Here is a 25,551-nt window from a genome sequence, read left to right as displayed (position 1 = left end):
CCGGGACCCCGCACCACCCCGACCCCAGTTCCGCCCTCACCCATGATGGCCGCGCTGCCCACGTGACCCCGGCAGCACCCTCCTGACGAAGGCAAAGGCCGGCGGTTTCCCTGGCAACCGCTGCGGCGTCTTCCGCCTTCTCCGCCGCCTACGGCGAGCGACGAGCGGCACAAGAGGCCGGCGCCGGCGGCAGGTGAAGCGCAACCCTGCCCCGCCGCGGAGAGCCCGGGGCTGGGGAGGGCGGGCGGAGGTGGCTCCGGGCACTGGGACCTCTTCCCCAGGCAGAACACCCCCCTTCCCAGTAACGGGGTAGGGTGCGGGGCTTGCGGGCTCCCCCCTGCACCCTGCTTCAGGTGATGCGGCTGCAACCGGGAACCCCAACACCAGCGAGTGGGTGATGTGGCTTCTGCCTCCTCTGCCCAAGGGAGGGTGCAATATACACACGGTGTGTCCCTAGGACAACAGGTAACAGCCTCAAGCGGCACCAGGGGACGTTTAGATGGAGATGAGGAACAATTCCTTCCCCAAAGGGTGCTCAGGCATTGGAACAGGCTGCCCAGGGCAGTGGTGAAGTGACCACCCTTGGAAGTGTTCACACACCGTGTAGACAAGGCCCTCAGTGACATGGGTTAGTGGTGGCCTTGGCAGTGCTGGGGAGCGGTTGGACTGGATGGTCTTAAAGGTCTTTTCCAGCCTGGTTGATTCTGTGATTCGAAGTAAAGCAGTCAGCAAGTGAGGATCAGGCACTTGTACACCCACTGCGTAGCTCAGACCATGTCTGAAAGCTTGGGCTTCAATGAGCTTAAATGGAGCTCCTGCGCTCATGGGCAGAGGGTAGACAGAAATTAAAGCCTATTAATGCTTACTCTAAGGGGGGCTGCAACAGAAGGGTGCAGTAATGGGATGTATCTGGCCTGTGGGGCTACACGTTTAAAACACTTTTTGTTCTTTACCTGCTAAATACTTTAGCAAGATCATGCCGAGTCTGAAATGGAGGAATCTAACACACCACCAGCTGCTGGAACATCTAAGGACTGGGCACCTGGAGCTGAATCCCCACCTTCACTACCTGGTTCTCAGGACCGGTCACCTGGCACTGATTTTCCCACATCCTCTATGTGTGAAACATCAGACCAGCCAAAAGTGTACGAAGACCCCTTTGAAGTCTCTGCTAAGTACATGGAGAAACACAAAATCCTGAAGATATTTCAGGTGAAATTTCCCTTTCCCTTCTCCTCTTTCCAGAGGCTGGCTTGAGAAGTTTGGCCTAATGTTAGCTTGGACTAAATTATCCCTTACCTGGATCCCTCCTTGTCCTGTGCTTTCTTGCATGTAAACTTAAGAAATACAGTAGAAAAAGGACTCCTGGCCATCTCTGGGGACTGAAAGAGATGCTATTGTTGAAGCAGAAAGTGCACACCACATCTGCCCAAGGATCAATTCTTCTTTCCTTCTGTCTGTCTCAGGAGATCACAGAAAAACTGGTGTACGAGAAGCCCGATGACCCCTTGCAGTTCATGTTGGTTCAGGTATGGTGCCTTGCTGAGGCTTGGTGGGGACTGTCTTGTTAGGGCCACAGCAGAAAGGCACATGGTCAACCCATGACTATTTGTCTCACTCCATGTCTGCCCTGTCTGGGAGGGAGAGAAGCACAGGGCAGGAGCAGAGTGCTCAGCGTGCAAGGGACCACAGGTGCTCTAAAAGGAGGCAGAGGAGAGGTATAGGAGGGTGGGTGTGTGGAAGAGTCTGGATGATTGCTACCTGAGACGTGAAGGAAGCTTAGGGACAGAGATAGGGTCCCTCTGTGTCCCTGGTGACCCTTTTTAATCTCCCTCCATCCCACGCTGGGATATATCATGCATCCCTGTTTAGGAGATCTGTCTGCTGTTCCTGCAATATTAAATTAAAGCACAGGAAATTCCATCACTGGAGTGAGGCAGTAGTCTGGGAGTTAGTTAGAATTGTGGGGAGCTTCATGGGGAAAGGAGGAGGTTAGAGGAAAGGGAGCAGAGAAAGAGTCTTCTCCTTCACTGCCCTCTAGTCAGTCAGGGGGATCACCAGCTTTGTGATTTGCTGCTGGGGTTCATGCTGTACTGAATGCAGAACCTGCAGGGGAATGACAAGGTCAGTTCTGGGCACCAGTGGTAAGGAAATAGGCTCCCAAATGACCCTTTTCCTTTTGCTCAGGTGCAGTCTATGATAAATGCCAGGGAGGCAGGCACATCAGAGGGAATGTTGGAGGAGGACGAAGATGAGACGTTTCTGGAAGAGGTCCTGTGAATCTTTTGGCTGCTACTAACCTTGCTATTATGGTATTGCACAGGGCCTTCATATCACCTTGCTCCTATAATCATTGCCAGTAACTTGAAACAGGTCTGCTTGTGTCTCTGACTCCTGATTTTTCTGTTCTGCATGATTGTTTAAATCCTGAAACCAAGTATTAGTTTGGATGCACAAACTCAAATCCTACAGTGTGCACGGGCCTGCATGCACATATTGCACATCTCAAAGAGGCAGGTCTGCTGAACTCCTATGCAGTCTCTGCATACAAATACATAAATTCCACATTTGGGTCACACCCAGACTTTGCTCTTCCATGCAGAGAAACCTCACAGCACAGACAATGGAAGGACAAAAGCCAGTAGAAATAAAAAGCAGCCCTGGATGACCCACAGTCCTCTCCTTTTTCATGCTGCATTGCTGGCTTACTGTCTGCAGCTATGCAACAGCGCAAGTGCCCATCTAATACTTTGGGAGGCTGGGTCTGTGGCTTTCTCACTGCACCCAAAATTCCTCTGATGCAAGAAGCTGTCTGTCTGCTTCTTCCACACACTGGGCACAGCTGCCTTACCCTTAACCATCCCTGCTGGGTTCCAAAGCTCTGCTTTTTGTGGTTAGCCTGCTTGTATCATTACAAGTACAGTGTCTATTTTGATGGCCAGAACAGTAAAGCAACAGTTGCCTGCACCCTCTGTGGCTTCAGAAGACATTACTGCTCAGGAATGTGGGAGGTGAATAAAACTAAACAAACCAAAACCAAGTGCTGGCAGCCCAGAGAATTCAGAGTCAAGGTACACTTTGCAAACATGTCAGTTGAACGGCTTTGGAGTCTCAAAACAGAGTCTACATTTTCATACTCCCCAAGTGTCTGTTTCTACCCTGTAAAGAAACTCTGTCTTTCTTGTCTCTTGCCTGAAGATTATTGAAAATGTGCACCAGAGCATACTGTTATTTTGGCTTCAGTTAATGTGTATGTGCAGTAGATGCCAGGGAGTCTTTTGTCACTACAGACTTTTCTCTTTTTTAGGCAAGTGCTCTAATTTCATGACGGATGGTAGTGTATTCCCAAATGACTGTCTCTATGGCTATGAAGAGAGCACCATAGAAACTTATCTCCCATCTATCTATTTTCAGCTAAAAGCCTGATGATTAGGTTGTGTGATACTCCACAGCAGAACTTAGGCCCAAAAAGTCTGGGAAAAACAGAGGCAAGGATTTGGCATACAAATTCTGTGTCTGAGAAGAGTTGCCTTTCAGTCTAAGGTTCTCAAACAGGATAAGTTAACTCATGTGTTTCCAGGTTAGAGGCAGGTAAGCACCCCTGTCACTCACAGGGCAAGAAGGTTTTCAAGGTTATTGTGAGTCTAAAGATTCAATTAAGATCTTCATGGGTTTTATAAGAGGTTTGATGGAGACTTAGGCATGTGGAGCAGTGAGATGCTTTTGAAAGCCCTACCTCAGCAACTGGAAGAATTGGACACTGAATGAAACAGAGAGACTGGTTGTTTTTCAATCTAATATATTTTTGGAATTTATAGGCTGCCATGTGCATACATGCACAGTGAATGTAAGGGAAGTGCTATTTCAGGCCTGTAAACCAGGAAATGCATGGAAGATGAAGATAGTGGCTGAAGACTACTCATCCGTATGGTCACTTGTCAGCACGTTGTCCCAAGAGATGGAGAAGTTGGCATGTCTCGAATTTTGTGGAGGAACAGGATTAGGGTGCTTTGGGGTACAGGCTTAGCTGTGAATTTCCTGTTTCTATCATTTGTGTACTGTATTTTATGTATTATATGTACTGAGAACTGTTGTTCTCTTTTACTTATGAAAACCTGTTGACTTGTAATATATTCTGGGACTATAGGTGTATGCCTTCAACATCCTGTCAGCATTAAGGGAGTTATGCAAGGAAAGATCCTTAATTTCTCTGTCAGATAAGTTGAAGTGAGCTGGAAAGCAGTCTTCTTTTGCAAGAGAAGCCCTACCCAGTGCTCCTCAGCAATCTCAGGACCAAAATCTTCCTTTGGTGGGCTGACCACCTTATCTCACACTGACACTGACCACCTTATCTCACACTTATCTCACACTTCTTGCTGAGTGGTAGCAAGAAGTCCTCCCAGTGCATGTAAGAGAGAGCAACTGCCTTCTCTGTTTCTCAGGCCTCTAAGATGATTTGTTTGTATTTTGAAGTGCCTTTTTTTTTCCAAGGAAAAAAGTCCAGGACCTCAATTTTACGACAAATAAAAAGCATCCTGCAGAAGGTGTGCAGATTATTGTGTTTAAGTCAGTGCCACAGAGCTGTCCTTGTTGATTTGCTTCAGTTTTGCTGAATTATAGAATCATAGCACCTTAGAATCATAGAATCAACTCAGTTGGAAAAGACTGTGAAGACCATCAAGTCCAACTGTTACCCCAGGACTGCCAAGATCACCACTAACCCATGTCACTGAGGGCCTCTCTAGAAAAATTCTTCTGCACATTAAGGCACTAATGCACCACACTGTTGGTGTGCTTTTCCGTGGTGAAGAAAAGGAGAAAGATTAGATTTTAAATGGAGACATTTATTGTAGTCTGAATTTCAAAGTGACAGTGCCTTTTCCATAATTTCTTTCCCAAACCACTGGATCCGTGTTTCTTCTTCATAAGTGGACATTTATCAAGACGACATTAAACTGTCATTAAATTTCTTGCCTTGGGTGCTCCAAAGGAATTAACAGTTCATTGTGTGTAACTGAAACTATTCCATATAAGTCCTTACAGCACACTAGTCACAGTATATTTGAATGCCCTCCAGTAGTGTGCTAAGCAACGTGACTAACATCTGTTGTTTGTTCTTTCTCCTCTCCACCAGGGAGATGCCCGTGCACTGAAGTACATTCTTTCTAAAAGGCTGGTTTGGGTTTCTTACCCACACCTGTGTATTGCTGCGTGCTTCTAATGGACAGGAGTAGGTCATGGAGTGGGAGGTGGGGAGGTTGGAGGTAGTTAGTAATTCCCAAGGATGTTTCCTCTGTCGTTTAAGCTAGGCACTGAGAAAGTGGAGTATTTTCACAGGCAAGATTATTTTGTTGATCCATGGACTGTCACAGAAGTGTGACATCCAGTTCAGCTGCCAAAGAGCATGGTGTTATGGTGCACACACCCTTTGTGTTGTACTCACCCAGAAGCAGGGTGCAGAAGGGCCAACCAGAATGAAAGTGTAGTCACCATGCCTTGGATCAAAACATCCATTTCTTTTTCTGCCATCTCTGTATGGAGCTTAAAATGTCTCAGATGCCCTGAGCATGCTTAAGTTGCCTGTGTACTGCTGCTAACCAGTGAAAAACAAAATGATGTTGTAACTCTGATTAAAGATCCTTTGAAAAGTTCACACAGCCCCTGCTCTGCTTCTTAGTTAGGTGGAGGGCACAAGCAAGATAGCTCTTCAATGGCCAGCTACTTACAGCATGAGACATTTCATTGTGACTCAATGGGTATGAATCATTGCTAAATAACACCAACTTGAAGTTAGTTTAATGCCATTGATTTCAAAGTTTCACAAGCCTGTGAAACTCAAAGTAGGCAGCAGCAACTATTCAGGGCTTCTGCGTCTGAAATGGAAGAAATTAACCACTGTTTTGTAAAGCCTGACAAAGAGCTTAGCTCAAGAAGGAGCTCAAGCTGACGACTAGAGAATGTGGGAGTTCTTAGAAAGGGAATACTTCAGAGCAGATTGGTCAAACCCCATCTGCATGCCTTCAGTTGTATTCAAGGAAAAGCTTCTCTTGACCATTCTTTGAGCCAGTTGAAACACAGAAGAAAAAGAAGAAACATTCCCTTAAGGTCAGGCATCAGTACCCATGGCTGCATTTCTGTTTTGCGACTGCCTTCAGGGAAAACATTGATGTAGCAGCATCAAAAAGGCCATGCCTCAACATAAACAAATGAAAGGGGGAACTTTGGGTTGCTGAGGTGACATGGGTTGAATGAACAGTCACTTGCCGTCTTCTCCTAGGGAAAGGTAGTGGGCTGGAATGTCACTGCAGAGCAGCTGAAGTTAGGCAAAGCAATCCCTACACATACTATACACATAATATACACATAATTCAAGACTGGGAATTGACTGCAGACACCACAGTAGTTGGTCTGTATTAGAAAGAGCTGGTGTGAACGATTGGAGTGGGTCTTCCTTTCTCCCTTAAGACTTTAATCTCAATTCCCCATGCAACTCCTCTCCCAGGTGGGAAGAGCTCACCCTTTGTCACAGCCCTTGCTGCCTTCAGGCACTAGGAAGGTTGTCTCCATGTTGTATTCATTCAGGAGTCTGGGGTAAACTTTTTATCTTCCAGTGTAGAGAAGAGGAAAAACTTCCTAAACTGCAGTGACAAAATACCAAAGAAGAAACACACTATGAGATGGGGTCACTTGGTTTTTGTGTTGTTATATAATTTGAGACCAAAATGAACCTTTTGTTCATTGTCACTTATTAAAGTGGCAAGAGATGGAGGAACATGAGGCTACGTAGAGCCAGACTTGTGGAGGTGCACAGCTATCTAGCACAGTTCACAAGTGAAAAGGTAGGTGTTGTAGCTGAGGGAGTGCAGCACCCAGTTTATACTGTCCATAAAGCTTCACTGTAAACTTACAAGCTCTTAAGGCAAATATCTTATTTGGAATCATGCTTAAAATGTCTTCCTACAAACTAGGAGGCAGGATCCATATTAGGTTTAGGGAGTCTGTAAGAACAAGAGGTCACCTCTGACCTTCCTCCTTCCCAACTTTCAGCTTGTCTTCTAGTATAAAACAGGAAACAAAAGTGAACGAAGACGTGGAACAGCACAATTGTTTGTTACTGGGAAAAAGGCATACCATACCAGCCCTTGAAGGAAACCACTTCCCACCTTGAGTCGCTTCTGGTGTTGGACATGAGTAGACATCAGGGAGAAGGCTATATTAAATGCAGGCAAGTGGTCAGAGAGCCAACAACAGCGTCTCCAAGTTGCACAAACACCAAGAACACCACAGGAGTCCCTTTGAAGAGCAGAGCGATGCCTGCTCTATCCCACTCTTGTTTAAGCATCCCCTTGGATCTGGCATAATATCCTGCCTCTTTTCAAGGAGATGCAGGGAAGGGCAGTGTGCTGGATCCCCACAGTACTGAAACCAAGTACTGCCCATTGGAAAACCCAGCTTTTGGTCCTGTTGTTTGAATCTATGGTAACATAACAGAGCTATCTTGAGAGACTCCTTGACCATGGTATGATGCCATGATGCTGATATGTGTTTGACGTGGCAGATAGGAGTGTATATGGGAGAAGCTCACCTGCTGTTGGGAGCAACAGCTCCCTACTTTTTGCCCTATTAGAAGTCTAAATGTTTTCAAATGAAGAGCAAAGCTCTTCATGAAAAGTAAGAGCTGAGCAGGCTCCAGCACAGCTATATGAAGAATTATTTTTCTAAGGCACCTTTCATAGGTGTCTTAGCAGTTGTTCATAAGCTTTCCTGTCTTTTCAGAACTCGTGTTGAAAAACTACGCTGGAGCAGTAGGTTAAAAAGCATCTTGAAGAAAAAGGATGAAACTTTATCTTTCCCATGTGTGCCCATGAGAGGGCAGCACAGACCGGCTGAGCTTCCGCTAAAGGCTAGTAAGAGGCAGGTAGGCTAACTCTAAAGAGTGTACGTCCAGCCACGGAGTAGAGGAGAAAAGGTCCATGCAAAAGGGCTGGATGGCCCAAAGCACCGCTCCATCCATCACGCACCTGAAACCAAAACCCAGTTACGGATGGGTACAAGTCTGAGTGGGTCAAACCCCAGGTACATGACAGGGTCCGAGTCTCAGAGGCTTCTCAGGAAAGTTTCCAGGTCCTTACTGAAACCTTAGAAGAGTGTTTGAGAGGAAGAGCATTGGACAGTGCCTACAGTTCTATCAAATCAATGAGTCATGTGTGTGAGACATCAACCACACCCTTGCCAAAGCACAGGCTGTCACCCCACGGGTACTATAAACTCGGCCAGGGCACACATGCTATTTATTTCCATCCCAGTGCCCCTAAACATTGCACCAGCCAACACCCCTTTGCTATTCCCCTTTCCTCTGGCTGCTGAGGTTCTTGCAATAAGGCTCTAGCTTGACTGTCCTCCCTCTTTCTCTTCGGTGCTCCAGCCCTGTGGCAAGATGGATGGTGGAGATAAATGAGACATGTGCTTGCAGCACTTGGCTTGCTGCATGTTGGAAAGTGGATAGTGACAAGCAAGCGTATGTAGATGGCAGTGCTCTGCTGCCAGCCTGCTACAGCCTCCCACACCAGAAGTAGCTAACGCAGAGGAGGGAAGCAGGATGGATTTGGGAGGGATGAGTTATCCCCAGATGCCTTTTAATAATGAGCTGGAACAATTAATATGAACAAATCTGTTTGCCCCCTTGCAAACAAAGTAGTAAAGGTGCCCAAACAAGACCTCTTCTTTCTACCATGTTGTGGCTTGTGACTGACACAAAGGATCTTGGAGGAAAGGGTTTTAACCATCAGCAAGAGCAATGCAGTCACTACGTCCAGACAGAACAGCTTGTTCCCAGTGTGTTAGATGAAGTTCAACTGAACCACCAGCACCAAAAGTCCATCACAGTGCCAAGGCCAGTCAGGAGACGGGACCACATCCTAATAAATATATTGACACTGACCTATGCAGTATTCCAGAGGCCAGAAAGCTCTCAACCATACAGAGACACTTTCTAAGCAGATCTTCTCTGGACATTGTCAGCTTTTTAAAGAAGCTATCTAAAACACAAGCAGAAAGTTTGTCTTCTCAAAAGTCTTATGTCCTGAATGTATTTTGTAAGATCTCAGGCAATGTGACATTCCCAGCCTTCTGTGAGCCTTCCATGTGGTCAGGCTCCCATTCAGAGTGTGCTGGCCTGCCCTCATCTCACAATGAGATTCAAGGGGAAGCCACGTCCCATTTACTGACCCTTTTTACGCCATCAAGGGTGTTGGCTGGGCAACGCCACTCTTGAAGGGCTTGGCTCCCCTCCCCTGCCTGGGGAATGTCCATGGTGGGAGGAGAGCCAGGGCAGGGTTTGACCTCCAGCACCCCCCAGGCACCTCTGTGCTTATCTTCTGGTCCCTGAACATACAAATATGTGACTTGTGGGCTGCTGAAAGGCCAAGGTGAGATCAGCTCAAGGATGCAGATCTTTTGGTCTAGGTCTTCCCTTGCAGAAGTTAGCCTCAGGCCTGTGAAGATGCTCTCCTATGAGTTTCCTTTGTAGCTAGCAAAGGAAAAGAAGCATCCTCAGGGTGAGATTTAGAGCCCAAATCTCTCTCACTGTGTACAAGAAGGCAGCCTGAGGGTCTTCTTTATTCAACAGCAGTAGCAGCCAGCAGAGGTTAACCTTTATGAACATCCACTGTTTCTCTAATCTTCTGGGTTGCGACCACTGAGAAAGGGAGCCACAGCAGTGGCCTGATTGTTAACAGTGGGGTACCGAGATTTCATTTCTTACTGCCTTTACCACATGTGCAGATTCCACTATGAGCAGTGGAATTTTCAGGGGGAAGCAGTTCCCTGCCTGAACCCAGTTCTTTACCAGACAGAGCAGCTTCCTCCAAGTTCTTCATCCTTGCTGCCTGTGAGGAGAAGAAACAGTCCCTTCTGAAGGGCTGAAAGTACAGATTTTCATGTAATCACATGATTCCAGTAGCTTGGGCTTTATGAAAACACCCAAAATTGCAAGTCTTAACAACACCAAAATACAGCCACGGTTATAAACTCATGAATAAATCCACCCTACAAAACGAGGATAAAAAAGGTGTATCCCTCTCCTTCCCCAAAAGATTAAGAAACCTCAATCTTTGAGAGAATCACAGAATCACAGAAAGTGAGCTTTATTGCACTCTTCTTAGGAATGGAGAGTGCAATGCCATGTTCAAGGGTGGATTATGCATTGCCAAATGCAAATCCCAGGATTACCAGCATCACAAAGGTGCCTGTATCTGAGTTTTCTGTACTGCTCTTCACCAAGGTACCTGAGGTTTTAGAAAGAAGTTACTTACTGCATTCCATGTTATACTAAATATATACATACAGGCCTGCTTTTTCAGGCTATATGTTTGCAGACCTAGCCCAGCGACCCTGTGGTTTATCCTAACCCACTATAATTAGCCCATGGTCGTTGCTAACGGTATGCCATTTGTCTCTCCACACTCAGCACTGTTTGGTAAACAATTTCAGGCACAGGGTTGCTCTCCCCTGATCTCCCTAGGTGGTGTTCACTTGTTTATCCTGCACACCCTGCAGTTACTCCTCTCTCTTGAGGCTGGGAGCTATAGAAGTGTCAAAGAAAGGGCAAAAATGCTGTAGGAAGGGGGAGGCAGCTGCAGCAAAAGCCAGGACGTGGCTCAGGAGACAGCAGGCAAGGCTGGCTTGAAGCCAGGCCAGCTGCAAACCCAAGGGACATCTGTCCCCCATGGCTCACATCCTCACCCCCCCCCCGTGTGGATGCACTGAGACGGGAGAGAAGGCGTTCATGAGGAATTCCCTTCTCCTCCACAGAGGAGCTGGCCCCCAGCCATGGCACATGGAGGGTCTGGGTGGCAGGCACGAGCCTGAGACCCAAATCTGGCCGAGGGAAGGAAGGTTGAACTGCGGAGGAGGAAGCAGCTGTTTGCAGCCCTCCTGAGAATGCGGGAGCAAAGCCGGGGGGCAGGCAGGAATTGGGGCTGGTCAGGGGGAGGTCACTGACTGTGGTGGCGAGGATGGGACTCTGCCATGAAAGGTGCCCTCATGGGCAGCGCCTGTGCAGCATACTGCAGCAGGGATGCTCAGATGCACTCCTGGCAGTGATGCTGTGCCTTGCTGCTGTACGCTGCCAGAACCATCATCCAAGAAGTCCTCTCGAACCAAACAATGTGCATCCAGCTGAACCTGTGCATGGGTCTTACATGAGCTTAGCCAACACTGCAGCCATACTGCTCGGATGTGGAATTTCCTAACTGTGAGATCTGATCTTCCCATGCAACATCGCAAATGCAGTTAGGAGACTCCTGTTCATGGATAGGAGTGGTTCCTTCGTGATGCTGGCATGAGGCAGTCACAGGAATGACACCTGGGACCCTGCTGCTTTGGCCATGACCTCCATTTCCTCCTTGTGTGCTTTGTCCCTCCCTAATTCCTCCCTCTCACATTCTTAAACCATTATTTCCATGCTATGAAGAAAAAAAATCAAACTATGTAGGAAGGGTATTCTTAGAGTAGGAGCAGGGCCAGCCCATTGGAATTGCCCACAGCATCTCATCAGCCCTTTTCAGCATCTTTATTCTCACTTTGGGCATCCTCCAGCATCCCCAACCTGCCAATTCTGAGAAAGCACAGCATACTTTGTGACAGGCATGTTCTCACATTGCCCTGTCATGCAGAGAGCACATTGCTATAGTCAAGTGATAGAGCTCCTGAGAAATCTCATTTTACATCCCCATCTGAAAATGGGCCAGGCTGTGGCCTCAGCATCTGACTGTTCCTCTAGCAAAACCCCAGATCGCAGCGCGTCTTCACTCCCAAGCCAGTACTTTGACTTTAACTCACATATAAACAGAGGTGCGTATGGGTCTATGTATGGATACATGTGAGGAAAGCACATACATTAATGGATTTGTATATGTGCATGTGTGTGTATGTACATATGGCTCTGTGAGGGGGAATGGGTGTGCACTTGTGAGTCTGTAACTTTTGGAATTGCAAGAGCTTGCACAAATGTATGGGTCTGGTTATGTAGAGGTGTTGGCACAGATCATCTGAAGTATGCCAGCGCAAGCACAGACCTAACAGGGGAGGCTAAAGCAGCCACAGGCACCTCACTGGAAGTACCCATGGTGGCACTTGGGCTTCCCACTGCATGGTTTGTCTCCCCACTGCATGCCCTTGTTCAGGTCTCTGATGCTCTGCTCTGCACATGTGTTCATGCAAGCTTGTAGTCTCAGCCACACCAGGGCTGCCAAAAGATGTGGTGGTGAATGCACTGAAATAGACTTCACATGTTGTAGGGAGCACAAACAATGGGCAAACAGGTCTGAGTTATTTACGTCCAGACAAATCTGCATCCTTACTCTTGAACACCCAAATGACAAGCTTATTGTCCCTGTCTACTGGATCAGGTTGGCTGCAATGGCTGTATCTTCTTTTGCATGTTGCCGTGATACCTCATGGAGCTGGAAATGTCAAAAGCCAGGCTGAAATCTCATAGGGATCTTACAGGAGAGCTGGATCTCTCTTCAGCTGTCTCCAAATACCGAGGAGATCCATGAAAAGTTCTCACTAATTTCCCACAAGATAGTCACAAGGATGGCTACCAAGGAGATATATAGATATTCTTCTGACGTTTGCTTTTGATTTATGAAGGGCTCTAAAAACATCACCCTTCCTAAGGCCATTATTCATTTGGCTGGTTTTTGCACCAGCAGATGAAGAACCCCAAGCACAACCACCTGCACTTCTGCCAGAGATGTGCTCACGGCTCCAGTAATGTGAATTATGGCTTTTGGCAGACCTGTAGAGGAGTCAGTGAGGGAGAAGAAGGTGAGAGACGTTCCTTTTCTGCTGTGTGCCTCAGCCTTAGCCCCTCTCAGTTCATTACAGGCCAATTAATACATGACATATATTAAATATGTCCATGCTTGACTTTGCTCTGTCTTAAGAAGCCTGAATGTGTTAAAAATCCCAAGGAAATGCAATAGTCTCCCCACTTTCCATGTTCTCCACAGTTGTCTTGCAGGGTAGCCAACGCCTACACTTGTGTTTCCAAAGAAAATCAAAAGCTAAATGAAATTAAAATGGATCCAACCCAAACCACTGGATTCTCCCCATGCAACATAATGAAATGAAAACGCTGGCATTATTTTACTCTTTCTTTTTTCCTAGTCAGCCCATTCTTCTTATACCCACATTCAAGCAGCACTCCAGCAACCCTAATACTTGCACTTAAGTCCTTCCAACTTGCCCATCCTCTTTAAAGTTCAAGTGTCTCCTACAGGTGAGTCACTCACCCACCCTTTGGAGAGTGTAATAATAGACATTTTTTGGAGCTCTGTGCTTTCAGCACAACAGCATTCCGATACGATCTAAGAATCACAGAGACACCCTCCGGTCCCAGAGGCACTGGCGAACAGGTTTGGCTAGAAAAAAATAGTTTTCCTCATGTGATGGGCACCCTACCAATCACAAAGCACTTTCCTCAAGCCATCCGGGCTCTTTAAAGCCCAGTGGAGGGGTGAGAAAAGGGGCTTTTTCAGCTCTGGATGTGGGTCGGGATTGCTGTTGGGAAGCATCACAAGAAGAGAGGGGTGAGTGCTTTGCTTTGGTCATCGTCTTCCTCTGTTAGGAGGAAAGGAGGCTTTTAGGTTTAATGTTTGGTATTTTAGCCCCTGGGCTGTGTTTAGTATGTGGGAGTCTGGTACCTGGCTAAGGTTAACTGCAGAAGATAATATTAAGTATTTCATCCTTCTTACCTCAGGCTTTGTCTTCTTTATGGCTCTTTTAATCTGTTTCATATTTTCTCTCCTGAAGACTGGGGAGAAGGGAATGGGAAAATTAAATGTGTTGCAAAGAGTGTAAAAAAAGCAGGGATTTTTGCAGGGAAAGATGATTCCTGTAATTCCCCCTCACTTGTGAAAATAGGAAAGGCAAAAAAAAACCCACTCAGCTTGTTTTGGCTGTGCTGATCTAATGAGGGAGAGAGGAAAAACCTACCTCCCAGCTCTATTTCCCAGGTAATTATGCTTGATGATGATTTACCAGCCACTCCACCATTCACACAGGCTTCATTTCACAGCAATCCCTCTCAAAAGGAAACTTAATTAGTTTCTGACCCCTGCTTGATGCCGAGCTTTGGTTTTGCTTTATTTTCCTCCCCTGGTAGCACAGAATAATTGGCTGGCTCTTCCTTTCCTGAGCGTGCTTGACTCCTAGTGCACAAGCCCTTCTCTGTCAGAGGTGGCTGCATTTTGATACACGTGGAGCAATGGGGGAAGTCCGGCAGGGCAGGAGGAATGTGTGGGGTTGTATGCTCTGGAGCTGTTTGCTTTCCAGTAAGTAAACAAGTGATGAATCGACACTTGTAGAGCGTTTGGCTTCTTACAGCAGTGTCCCAGCAGCTCGTCAATAACGTATTTAATTGCATCCTCTTTAAAACTGTGTAACTCTGAAGATGGCCCAGGCACTTGGACATTATCTTCTCTTTAAGCCCTTTAAGGGATATATTTTCTGCTAAAACGGTTGGGAGGAAAAAGGAAGGTTTATTATTGCTGTTTGGCCCCTCAGGGCATCAGAGTCTAGAGCAGGTCAGGTCTGTGTTTCATAGAGGCTTCCCGTGGCACTGGCATGGGCACTGATGCTGGCACAGCACCTTGGGCAGCAGTTCCACCCCACTGGCTTCCCTCCATCAGTGCCCCAGCCTCATCTTGCTCATGCCTGTAGAAACATGCTCTGCAGCTGAGCACAAGGGGCAGGAGGTGTGGGGCCCAGGTGGGTGCGGGATGAAGTTTCTGCCGTTGGATGGGTTTGTTTAGTTGCGCTCGGGTGGTGCGGAGCCCGTCAGCCAAGGTATGTGGAGCACATGAGTAATAAAACAAATGTGGCCCTTGTCTCTGCCTCCTTACACAAGGAGGTGAGTGCAACGCCCTGCACAGGGGCGCTGAAGCGAAGGGAAGCCCCTGTAAGTCCCTTTGATGTGCTGTGACCTCCATAAGCAGGGTGCAGAAGCAAATGATGCTCACAGGGTTGTTTTTGGACACTCCTTAGTCACAATGCTGGATACCACCATGAAAACTGGTACAAAACACAAGGTAATCAAAATGCAACCCACTTCTGCATGGGACAATGCCAAACCAGTTCTTACCCACTAAGGTTTTTTGGATGGAGATGGAGTAGGACTAAGCTAAGCAGGCAGCGTTCATCTCTAAGGCTATTGAAAACCTGTCCCACTCTGCAGAAAGAGTGTGGAAGCTTCAAAACATCAATAATCCCAATGTGTGTGAGGGTTGAACAACAGAGACTGAATCCTGCTTGAATCCAGGAACTGCTGTGTGTAGGGCTTCCTCTGAGAGCTTAACTAGGGCTGTCACCTAAAATACAAGGGCAGAAGCCAGTCTCTGCAGAAAGGAGAGTCCTTTTCAGCTCCCAAAGTTGTGCTGCATGTCGTGCAGAGCCACTCTGAGCAGAGGAAGGGAGAAGAGATGAAGAAAGCTACAAGGACATGAAAATAACAGGTCCTGTGCAACTTGAGGAAGAGGGGAAAAGAGGGCTACCACTGCTCCTGGGCTCTGATGAGCTCAGCTGGACCTTTATGGGCATCAGGAGTGCATTGAGGGTTTGAAGGCAGAGAAGAGGGGAGATGTTGGAGTCTGAGTTCTGACCAGGGCATCAGGAAGATGAAGAACTATGTGCTTCAGGAGGGACATAGGTTTTCCTGGTACAATGGGAGCAACAGACATCTTTCCAAAGCTGCTTGTAGCATGGAGCAAAGTGTGTGGCAGTGATAACTGAATACCTGGGACCTAGATGGGTTATGACTAAATTATAAGCTCCACAAGATGTGCTGAGGAACACTAGGTCCATGCAAGTTCGAGGCTGAAATCCCAGGAACTGGTCACCTTCTTGAGTGCAGATTCTGGATAACAATTGCATCCAAAGCTCTGATCTTCTCAGGGGTTTCCCTGAAGCCCCCAAGAAACTGCATTTGGGTTGCAAAACTGATCCCAACCAGCCTCAAGGAAGTCTCCTGCACCTCCCAACTGATCAGTGTCCGCAGGCAGGAGCTGCTGGTTCCTGTCTCAGGGGATGGGAGGAGGACTTCAGCTCATGTCACACCCAAGGCCTTGGGCAAGCCAGCCAGGGTTTGCCTCATGTACCAAGTGCTGTGCGAGATGCTGTTGCTTAACACAGCTTAGCTCAGAGTCATAAGGAGCAGGCAGCCTATGGAAAGACCCAGATCCATTACAGTGTGTATTGTTAGGTCTACATTAAAGGCTCTTCCTTCCCTTTTCCTCTTCTTGGACTCTGCTTCTCCCGCCCCGCAATCCCATTGCATATAAGTAAGGTACTTGAGTGCCTTAAGTTCCTTAGAAGCTTGTCACCATCCAGCTGATATCTGTGTGGTGAGGACTGTGTGCAGCTTTCCTCCCAGCTACAGTAGCCTAGGAGATGGGCTTGCCCCAGGACAAGAGGTTTGCTAACTTGGACTGGTGTGACTGCATTAATACCTGCCCAAGGAAAGGGAAGAGTGAACCAGGTCCTGCCTGCCATGGAGGAGAAGAAGGCCAGCCTGTGGGAAGGAAAGCTCATGGACTGGGTGGACAGCCCACGTACAAGGTGTTGCTACACTGCAGGGGGGTCTGTAGGAGAAAAAAGGAGGGAGAAAGAGCTTTCTGCAATATTAAGGAAAGGGTTGTGGGTTTGGTAATCACTCTTGGTGTGATCTGTCATGCCAGCCACATGGCACACTCAATCCTGCTGTCTTCACCTGCTTTTCCATGGAGTAGTCAGAGTTCACATGCCTGCATTCAAGCAGGGAAGATTTCCTTGCTTTTTTGGACTGACCTCTCACTTGGGATGTCTCTTAGTTAGCAATAAGTAAAGGCTTTTTGAAATTCTCTTGAGTTTGCAGCACAAAGATCCATGAACCAGGCAGTGGTGTCCCCAGTTTTAAGATGAGTAGAGGACCACCATCCATCTCAGGTTTGGCAGACTCCACAGTGTTGTATTGTAGATCACAGGTAACCAGACATTGCCCAGACCCAGATTTGACCTGCAAGGCTGTTCTTTATTCCCCCCGAGCATTCTGGCTGGTGAACAAGTTTGTTAGGGACAAAGCTTCAGTTGAAGTTGTGAGCCTCTCATTTCAGATACAGAGCAATACAGGTACAGGTATCTTAGGCTGGCCTCCTTTGGAATAAAAATGTCTTCTCACCTTGGAAATGACAGCCATCCCCAGTCACATTATCATGGGAAAACATTTATGTGGTCTTCTGTTTGTATAATGGTGAGAGCACTGGAGATGTCTCTCCTGGGTCAGTAACCCCAGCAAGAGGAGGCACTAGTGCAGATACTCTGGCTGTTCAAGCTGCTTGTCCTGTGGTCTGCTCAAGTTGGGCCCTCTTTAGCTTTTCTTTCACAGCTTGTATTTTCTTAACCACCCAGCAAATGCAACTGTCTTGGGATTGGGTTTCCCCCCCTGTCTCCATGCACACATGTGCTCCATCCCTTTGAAAGAAGGACTTGGTTGGCACTGGCATCTGGGCTTGTTTCTCCAAGAGGTCTCACGCCTCTGACTAGTGCCTTTATGCTGCTCCCTGTGGAAGGGGGTGAATTCAATGTGAGGTGCCTGGCCGCAGCCTGCAGGATATAGCACTCTCAGGAATTTGCTGGGAATGCTATTTGGCCTGGGTCCCATGAGCCAGCTGCAGCCTGAGCTGCTCCATCCCTCCCTTGCACCTGACTGGGAATGGGTGTCTCAGCTCTAGTTCCTGGCATGGGTGGGAGATGGGGCTACTCTTACACTAAGTTGCTGCCAAGCTGTGTGCTATAGTTATATGTGTAGGGTACTGCTAAAGCACTGTGGTTGCCAGTTTGGTCCTGTTGGTAGTGCTGGCCAAAATTAACAGCCAGAAGGGTGTACAGCACATCCTTGGATAAAGCCAGCTTCTCTGGAAGAGGAGCAAGATGAAGGCACTGAACTTGTCCACTGTCCATCTGAGTGTAGCTGGTGTTTCTAACCAGATGGAAATGCAATGCCATGGGCTGATATTTGCATAGGTGCTGTTGTGGTGATGAAAACCATACCCAAAAGGAAGCCAAAGATACTGCCCCTGAGTGGTCCCAATCTTCTGTAGCTCAAATATCAGAAAGAGTTTGAGTTACCAGTTTCCCACCTGGGGAAGTTTCTCCTCTGTAACTGCTATGAAGCAAGGGTTGGGAGGTGTACAGAAAGGCTATCAGGTTCTGCCTATCCTTCTCCTTAGGGATAATATCTATTTCTGAGTGAAGCCTATTATACTGGTCTAACTGAAGACTGTCTTTGGATTTTCCCAGGTTGCATGAAGAACTGAGGATGGCAAAAAGTGATGGCATATGCATCTTGCAGGGTCTATTAGTCTTTGGGAATGTGGTCATTGGGGTAAGTGAAGTGGAACAAGTATGGGTGGAGGCTTCCTTCTAGTATGACACTTCTTAAAACAGCAGTTCCCAGCCATGAAATCCTTCTTCATGCATTAATTCCACACATAAGTACACCAGTAATGCATAGAGGAGGGGTAAAGGAGAGCTCTGTTAGCTCATGAGTTGGGTGGTGAGGGGACACCAAGGGACAGCAGGGGCTGATCCACAAGACCAACATGAGTTTTAGGTGAAAATCTCTTGCTGCTGACCAACATCTTCCCAGCCACCTCCCTCCATATAGTGATGGGTAAGGTTCTGTTGATTCTTTCTTAACATCCTCAAATCCTAGGTCTGGTCTCTGAGGTCTAGGCTGGCTGAGTTTTGTCTGCAACTCTCCTGTGAAGGCCCAATACAAGAGATTGTAGAGCTGGGCAGAGGAGAAGTTGAGTAGCTCCTGTTTGACAGGAAGCTGAATGAAAGAAAAGTGGTCTCCATCTTTTTCTGTCTCTTCTGTTTCTTTGGGGAAGCTCGATCTAATGGATTTCCTGAACTTGCACTTTTCAGATGTGCGGCATTGCCCTGACAGCAGAGTGCATTTTCTTTGTTTCTGATCCCCATGGTCTCTACCCTCTGCTGGAAGCCACAGAAAACGATGACATCTATGCTGCTGCCTGGATTGGCATCTTTGTTGGCTTTGCACTCTTTGTTCTGTCTATCCTTGGTATCATTGGAGTCATTAAGTCCAACAAGACCTTGCTGCTTGTGGTAAGTGTGGCAATGTTTGCCTGCTTATTGCTGCCAAACTGACAAAATGATGCCTTAGTTTCCCTGCTCACCTTAGTAATCACACGTTGAGCAAAGACAGCTTCTACTAGTGGTAAGGAGCCAAAGGTTCTTCTTGATCATGGCTTAGTGTCCCACATGGTGAGGACACATGCTTGAGAAGCTCCTAAATCAGGCTGAGGGAATGAATGGTGGTAGCCACAATGGAGGTTTAAGCTGACTGGCTTGACTCTGACCTTGCCCTGAAGCAATGCAGAAGCACTTGTGCAATCAGATGTAGCTGGGATGTGGTTTAGATCCTTGTTTCTCCCCACCGGTTACTGACTTTCAGCTGTCCCACACCATTCAGTTAAGGAGCTGATAAGTAATCACTTCTGTACAAGGCATTAGTATGTGTTAGTATACCAAATAAGGGTTCAATTGGGAACATTAGACATCAGCAGGCAGGCAGAAATTACAGGGGTGGGGACAGAGAGCTTTGGCTAAGGCAAGAACAATGTTAAGGTGTGAACAAATCTCTGTACAATTTCTCTCTTAGTCCCTTAGGTTGGCAGTGATTGGTGCTTTCCTTAACGAAGGGTAGAGCCGAAACCTCAGGAATCAGCTCTCTCTTGGATTAATGTGGGATGGCAGGCTGTCTGTTTTAACCAAGAGACACTTAGAGATCTGAAATCTTGTGCCATGAGCTGGCCAGCAAACAGATGAGGGAAGAGAATTCTCTTACCTCTGAATTTTGGTGTCTTGTCTGAAACCCAAGGCTGTGGTACAGGAGAGAGTACAAGGGACAGAAGCTGGGGTAAGAAGGAAATAAATGCCTTGAATCCAAGAAGATCACTGTAAATAGTGGGAGGAGAAATAGAGACATGAGAACACGAAGAGGAAAACTGGAAAGGTTAAAGAGATAGTGCTGAGAAGGGAAGAGAAACAGTGAAATAGACTCTAAGCTGATCCTCAGGATCTTTTTTCATGAAGGATCTTTGTTCACGTAGTACCAATGCCGAGGAAATCTCATGATGCAAAATCAGGAGGATCTGAAAGACACCCTAAATTGCACCTTCTGCTTCTCCAAAGTACAAGCTCTCCTGATAGGAGTGAATGGCTTCTTGCTAAAAATCTTATAGCTGGCAAGTGGAAGAGGAAGGAGGAGACATCGCACAAGCATAAGTCGCTAATGAGATGCAACAAAGAAAAGGGCAAACGTTATTCTAGGACATATCAGACAAAACATTTTCCATGAAGGCAGGGTGATATTAATGCCATGAGCTGATGAGATCTTGTCTGGGAGAGGCAGAACAAGTCCAGTCATACACCTTCAAGGAAGCAGAAGAGAAGGGCTACATGAATGTTCAGGGTATATAGAGGACTGAGGATAGGATAGCCTGGCCTCTGCTGCCTTGAATTGTATAATCATAGAATCAACTAGGTTGAAAAAGACTTTTCAGATTGGTTTCATGCTTAATCTTGAAAAGACTGCTTAGCTGTTCCCCCTAACTCTGCTGTCTGTCTCCCACAGTACATCATTCTGATGCTGATCACTTACGCATTTGAAATGGCTTCTTGCATCACGGCAGCGACTCACAGGGACTTTGTGAGTATTTCTTTCCTCAAGTATTCTTGCAAACCACATTGGGTAACGTTTCAGTTCCAGGGCACACGATGGTCCCTTTCAGTGCAGTAAATGGCTGGTGTGGTGATACAGTTTAAAGCAAAGAACTGCTGAGATAAAATAAGACCCCATGAGGAAACTCTCCAATGTTATTATTCTAATCAAGGAAATTACTTTGTTCCTTTTAAAATAGCTTTGTTATTTTTAACACTTTAAAACATTTTCAACCTTGTAGTTAAGGAAATACCAGTGTGAGTTAGCTGAATCATCGATGCAGTGTTTAGTCTTTCAACCATAGACTGATTATCATATATGCAGAAGACAAATCTTCAGCATTGCCCTAGGCAGTGTTACTGGTGAGGGGAAGATTATATGGGTTGTTGGAGATACTGGTAGGGAGGGAAAATACTTGTGGTGCTTTAGTTCCAAGCAACATATCAAATGTAACCCCTATATTCTGCACATCTCCTGTGATATAACATCTGGTAGAGCCTGTTTAAGAGTCATGCTCAAGATCTATGTCTGTTGCTCCTCTGCTTCAAATGCTGCTCTTTATGTAAAACCGGGAGAGAAGCAGCATTCCTGTTCTCCAGGAAGACACTGAAATAAGCAAACAAACCCACCCCAAATAACACTATATTTGCTTTACATGGTCGCTTATTCAAATAGTTTCTGCAGTCTTCACCGTTTGGGTTTGTTTTTCTATAGCTCACTCCAAATCTCTTCCTGAAGCAAATGCTGGAGAGGTATAAGAAGTCAGAGCCAGACAATAACAATGACAAATGGATGATTGATGGAGTCACAGATACATGGGATAAAATCATGGTTCAGGTAATAATAACACAGAAATATCTCACTAATTACTAAATCCTCTGCAGCCCTGGAATTTCAAGTCCTCCTTGGGGCCACTCAGTAATGAAAGAGGATGGCATCTGCCTTGAACCTTAGAGAAAGTCCTGCCACCCTCCCTGCTTTGCTCATTTATCAGACGGCAGACTGTCAAACGCAGGCACTCCAGAAATGTCCACTATAAATCTGTGGTTAATGCCTAACCAGCCGTGTGGAGGGCTCTGACCTGCTCCCATAAAGACCATTCCCTTCTCTTGCCCTGCAGAACCACTGCTGTGGCGTGCATGGCCCCTCCGACTGGCAGGAGTACACATCCGCCTTCCGCGCCACTCACAATGATGCTGACTACCCTTGGCCACGCAACTGCTGTGTTTTGGATGACCAAGGGTCCCCCACCAACCTCGATGGCTGCAAGCTTGGAGTCCCTGGCTACTATAACAGCAATGTAAGATCCTCTCAGCTTTTCACAGTTAACATGTGTTGGTCAAAAGCACCTTGCTGGAAGGGAAGGTGTTCAGAAGCTTTCTGGAGGAGAAGCAACACCTGTAGTATCCATGTTGCTGAACACAGGATAGGTTGTAAAAAGGCTTTCCTTATGGAGAGAGAGCTATTAAGAAAACTTGCCTAATGCCATCACTAAGAACTGACACCTCCAACATGTAGATGGACGGTAGCTAAATCAAACTTAGCCCAAAGGTTAGTGCACACAGTATAAGTGAGCAAGTCAATAGCTCTCCTCCTCAAGGTAGAACTTTTCAGTAGACAGGCTTGTCCTGTTCAGTCTTATAGGTCACGAGCATCAACTACTACACTAGTAAGCATTTCTAAAAGGTGTTCAAGATTCCAAATTTGCTTACAGCTTCTTGTTTCTGGAGGTCAGCTCTGTGTTGGCTAAGTTTGGTTATATATATATACTCGGCAAGTGGATAGCACAGGAGTGCCAGTCCTTGAAGTGTCTGAGATGGGCCTACTTTGTGTTTGAAACTAGAAACAGGTACTCTATCTACAAGTTATCAATAAGCAATGTAGCTCCAGCTTGCCTTCTTGAGACCCTGTGAGCTACCCAAGCTGCAGTAGGAGAGGAGCCTGTCACCTCAGTCTCTCTCAGAGGTGGATAATCTCATCTCCCTGTGATACAAGCTCAGAGCTGCTGCTGATTCATTCATTCACGGTTGTCTTACAGGGTTGTTATGACGCTATTTCTGGGCCTGTAAACACACAAGCCTGGGGTGTTGCCTGGTTTGGTTTTGCCATCCTCTGCTGGACTGTGAGTACTTAATACTTGCCTCTATTTCCGCTTCTCTTTTCTTCCTAATCCACACCCAGTTGGGTGGAGGTGGATGACAGGGCTGACTCATTTAAAGGGTCTGCAGATTATAGTTATTCTTTCGTCACCAATCTGCTTGTAGCTGTTTCACTGACAGGGCTACATTTGCGAGTTCCTCTCCATTCTGGCTTCCACAAGGTGAGGAGCTAGATGGCCTTCCAGCCTTTTGTGGCTTGCTGCCGCCTCAGTAATGCAACAGAGCCAACACAGCTTGCAGATACTTGTTTGTGAAAGGTATTGGAACACCTAAACAGCAATCATGACAGATAATTCAGTTTGTAGTTCAAAGACTTTGTACGAGTGTTCTAAGTACTCAGGGTTCAGCAGCTTCATGACGGATAATCCCCAACGAGCTGAGTGATCCACTCAAGTAGTTATGGCTGCACATGCCTTCTTTCTTCACTGTGAAGCTTCTGTGCAGATAAAAAGCTTTAAGCTTCCTCTGCCTGAACAGACTTGGCTTATCAAGAATTTCTGTTGCTTTCTCCTACCAATAGGACCAAATGGGGCGGGGGGAGAGGTGGGGAGAAGGAAAAAAGGAAGCAGAGAAACCCAGTGGTCTTGTCATTTCAGTTCTTCGTCCTCCTTGGTACCATGTTCTTCTGGAGCAGAATTGACTACTGAAGGCCCGGTATCCTCAGCGCTGCCCTGAAGCACCATGTGAAACAGCATTTGTCTCCTGCTCCATTTCCCTTCTGCCATGGAGGATTTGAAGTTTTCCCACTACCTCTCCCATATACACTTTTGCCCTCTAAAAACTTGACACATATTGCTGACAACTCCAGGAAAGTATCTTCTTGTCCCTTATTTGCCCCTTGTTCTTCAGCCTTAATGCCTCCTGGCTGAGGCACAATCCTTCTTTCATTGTGCAAGAACTCCTTGGAGCATAAGATTAAGAAGTGATCTGATTTGCTCTATGATACCATCAGAAAGGAAAATGTCCATACACATTTGCTTCAGAAAAATTTCTCTCTAAAACTATGTTGAATGTAACTCATAATGCTAAAGGCTCCAGCAAGGGCTATGTGAGCAAAGCTGTAACCTCCTGTGACCAATAAAGACAGATGCTGCAAGAGAGAAGACTGCAGACCTCTCTAATCTATTTTATTGTTCAGCTTCTGTTCCTGGTCTCTGTCACCCCTTGCCTTAGAATAAGGTAGATTCTCAAAGAGTTTAAGTGTGTCAGCAGTAAAGCAAAGTCATGGATAAAAAAATCTGCTGCTCGACAAGCCCTAAATCCAAGCCTGCCTCCTGTCACTGATGGAACTACTGCGTGTGCTCCTACCTTCAGAAGTGCCAGTCCAGGAAAAGCTCCACTTGCTAACAAGTAACTGCTTCAAAAAGCTGTTATGTACTTCACACAAGATTTGTGCAGAGTAAGTGGGGTCCTGTGCTGTAGTTGGCTTTGTGAAAGTGGCTGTCTCAAGCCCTTAGATTACCACGCTTCTTGCTTCAGCTACCTACATGTGTATGGTCACATCCCCTCCGTACTTCTTCTTTCCACATACCCAGATCAGGTAGAACAAAAGGCAAATAATGACAAGGAATAACTCCTGTGAATAATGCAAGCAAGGAGCTCACTGAACCAAATCCAGTCCTTGCATCAGCAGTTACAGTTCTTGCTCTGCTCAACAGAGGCTGTTTACTTTGGCCCAGACTGATCTGGTGTCTTTCCTAGTAAACACTTCAATAGTTACATGTGTCATGTGAAATATGCTCCTGTATAGAGCGTTTTAAGGTGAAGCCTCTTCCAAAGGTGCACTGGTTCAGGTCCTCACACTGGCCATCAGCCTTGATTCTTTGTTTTTGTATATTCACCGAAACACCAATTAAAAAGAAGTGGAAGTGAAATCTTTCTCTTGTTTTAGAGTGTGTGTTTGGGAAGGGAAAATGGTAAATGTCTGTATCTGGGACATGTGGGACAGTGCAAAGGCAGGCTTTAAAATCCTGTATCCTGAAGATCAGAGTGCCACTGTGCATGGTGCTGCAGAATCTCTATAGCTGAATAGTCCCTTGCTAGGCTGCGGGGGGAGAGAAGGAGGCAGCTATCAGGGTGAATAGTTTGGGGAAGATCTAGGCCCCTGCAACATAGAAGGGTTTTTCTCTATGAGTGTGCCTTCAGAAAGGAAAATCCTAATGGATCAGCCACTTCACTGGTTCGGTGGCATGGTGACTGTCCTGGAGATGCCCCACTATTAGCAATTTCCATAAGGAAATTAGTCTTCAGCACTGTTTTTTGAGACTCAAGGCATGGATAGAGTGTGTGGACTGTGCATGTCAGTGGTCTGGGGCTTTTGGTGGGGGGAGTTTGGTGGTAGAGGATTTTTCTGTGTATGTTGCTGTAAGCTACAGCAATACCTAAACCTAAAGAAGCCTAAAGGGAACGACTGTCTGCCTAAGTTAGCCAGCAATAGCAAAGACTGGGTTCTCTGCTACTTACCATGAACTCAAATCTCCACCAACCATAACAGCAGAGAGAAGAGAAATGGGGAAGGAAGGACAGTGCAGCCACAGAGCCTCTGTCCTTGCTTGACCAAACCCCTCCAATACCTCCTCAGTCACGGCACCCTTCGTGGATAGC

At 46.6% G+C, this 25,551-nt stretch overlaps 1 protein-coding gene across 4 annotated transcripts; it reads left to right on the top strand.

The window, feature by feature from the left end:
* The first annotated feature begins 62 nt into the window (after positions 1 to 62).
* Positions 63 to 24,821, top strand: UPK1B (uroplakin 1B). Of its 4 annotated transcripts, XM_057404157.1 has the most exons (11): positions 63 to 193; positions 970 to 1,212; positions 1,467 to 1,529; positions 2,188 to 2,312; positions 18,340 to 18,424; positions 18,970 to 19,170; positions 20,702 to 20,776; positions 21,503 to 21,625; positions 21,909 to 22,088; positions 22,827 to 22,910; positions 23,544 to 24,821. In XM_057404157.1, the coding sequence occupies exons 5-11, from the start codon at positions 18,359 to 18,361 to the stop codon at positions 23,592 to 23,594; spliced, it is 780 nt and encodes a 259-aa protein (XP_057260140.1). In that variant the 5' UTR covers positions 63 to 193; positions 970 to 1,212; positions 1,467 to 1,529; positions 2,188 to 2,312; positions 18,340 to 18,358; the 3' UTR covers positions 23,595 to 24,821. The 4 variants fall into 4 exon arrangements, with proteins under 4 accessions (XP_057260140.1, XP_057260139.1, XP_057260142.1 ...); XM_057404156.1 differs by lacking the exon at positions 2,188 to 2,312; XM_057404159.1 differs by lacking the exons at positions 1,467 to 1,529; positions 2,188 to 2,312.
* The last annotated feature ends 730 nt before the right edge of the window (positions 24,822 to 25,551 follow it).

Source organism: Pezoporus wallicus, unplaced genomic scaffold, assembly GCF_028554395.1.
Source record: "Pezoporus wallicus isolate ANWC-B61680 ecotype Strahan unplaced genomic scaffold, APGP_CSIRO_Pwel_v1 contig_6598, whole genome shotgun sequence".
Classification (NCBI taxonomy): domain Eukaryota; kingdom Metazoa; phylum Chordata; class Aves; order Psittaciformes; family Psittacidae; genus Pezoporus; species Pezoporus wallicus.
Note: the sequence above shows the minus strand (reverse complement) of the source record. Positions and strands in the feature narration are given on the sequence as shown.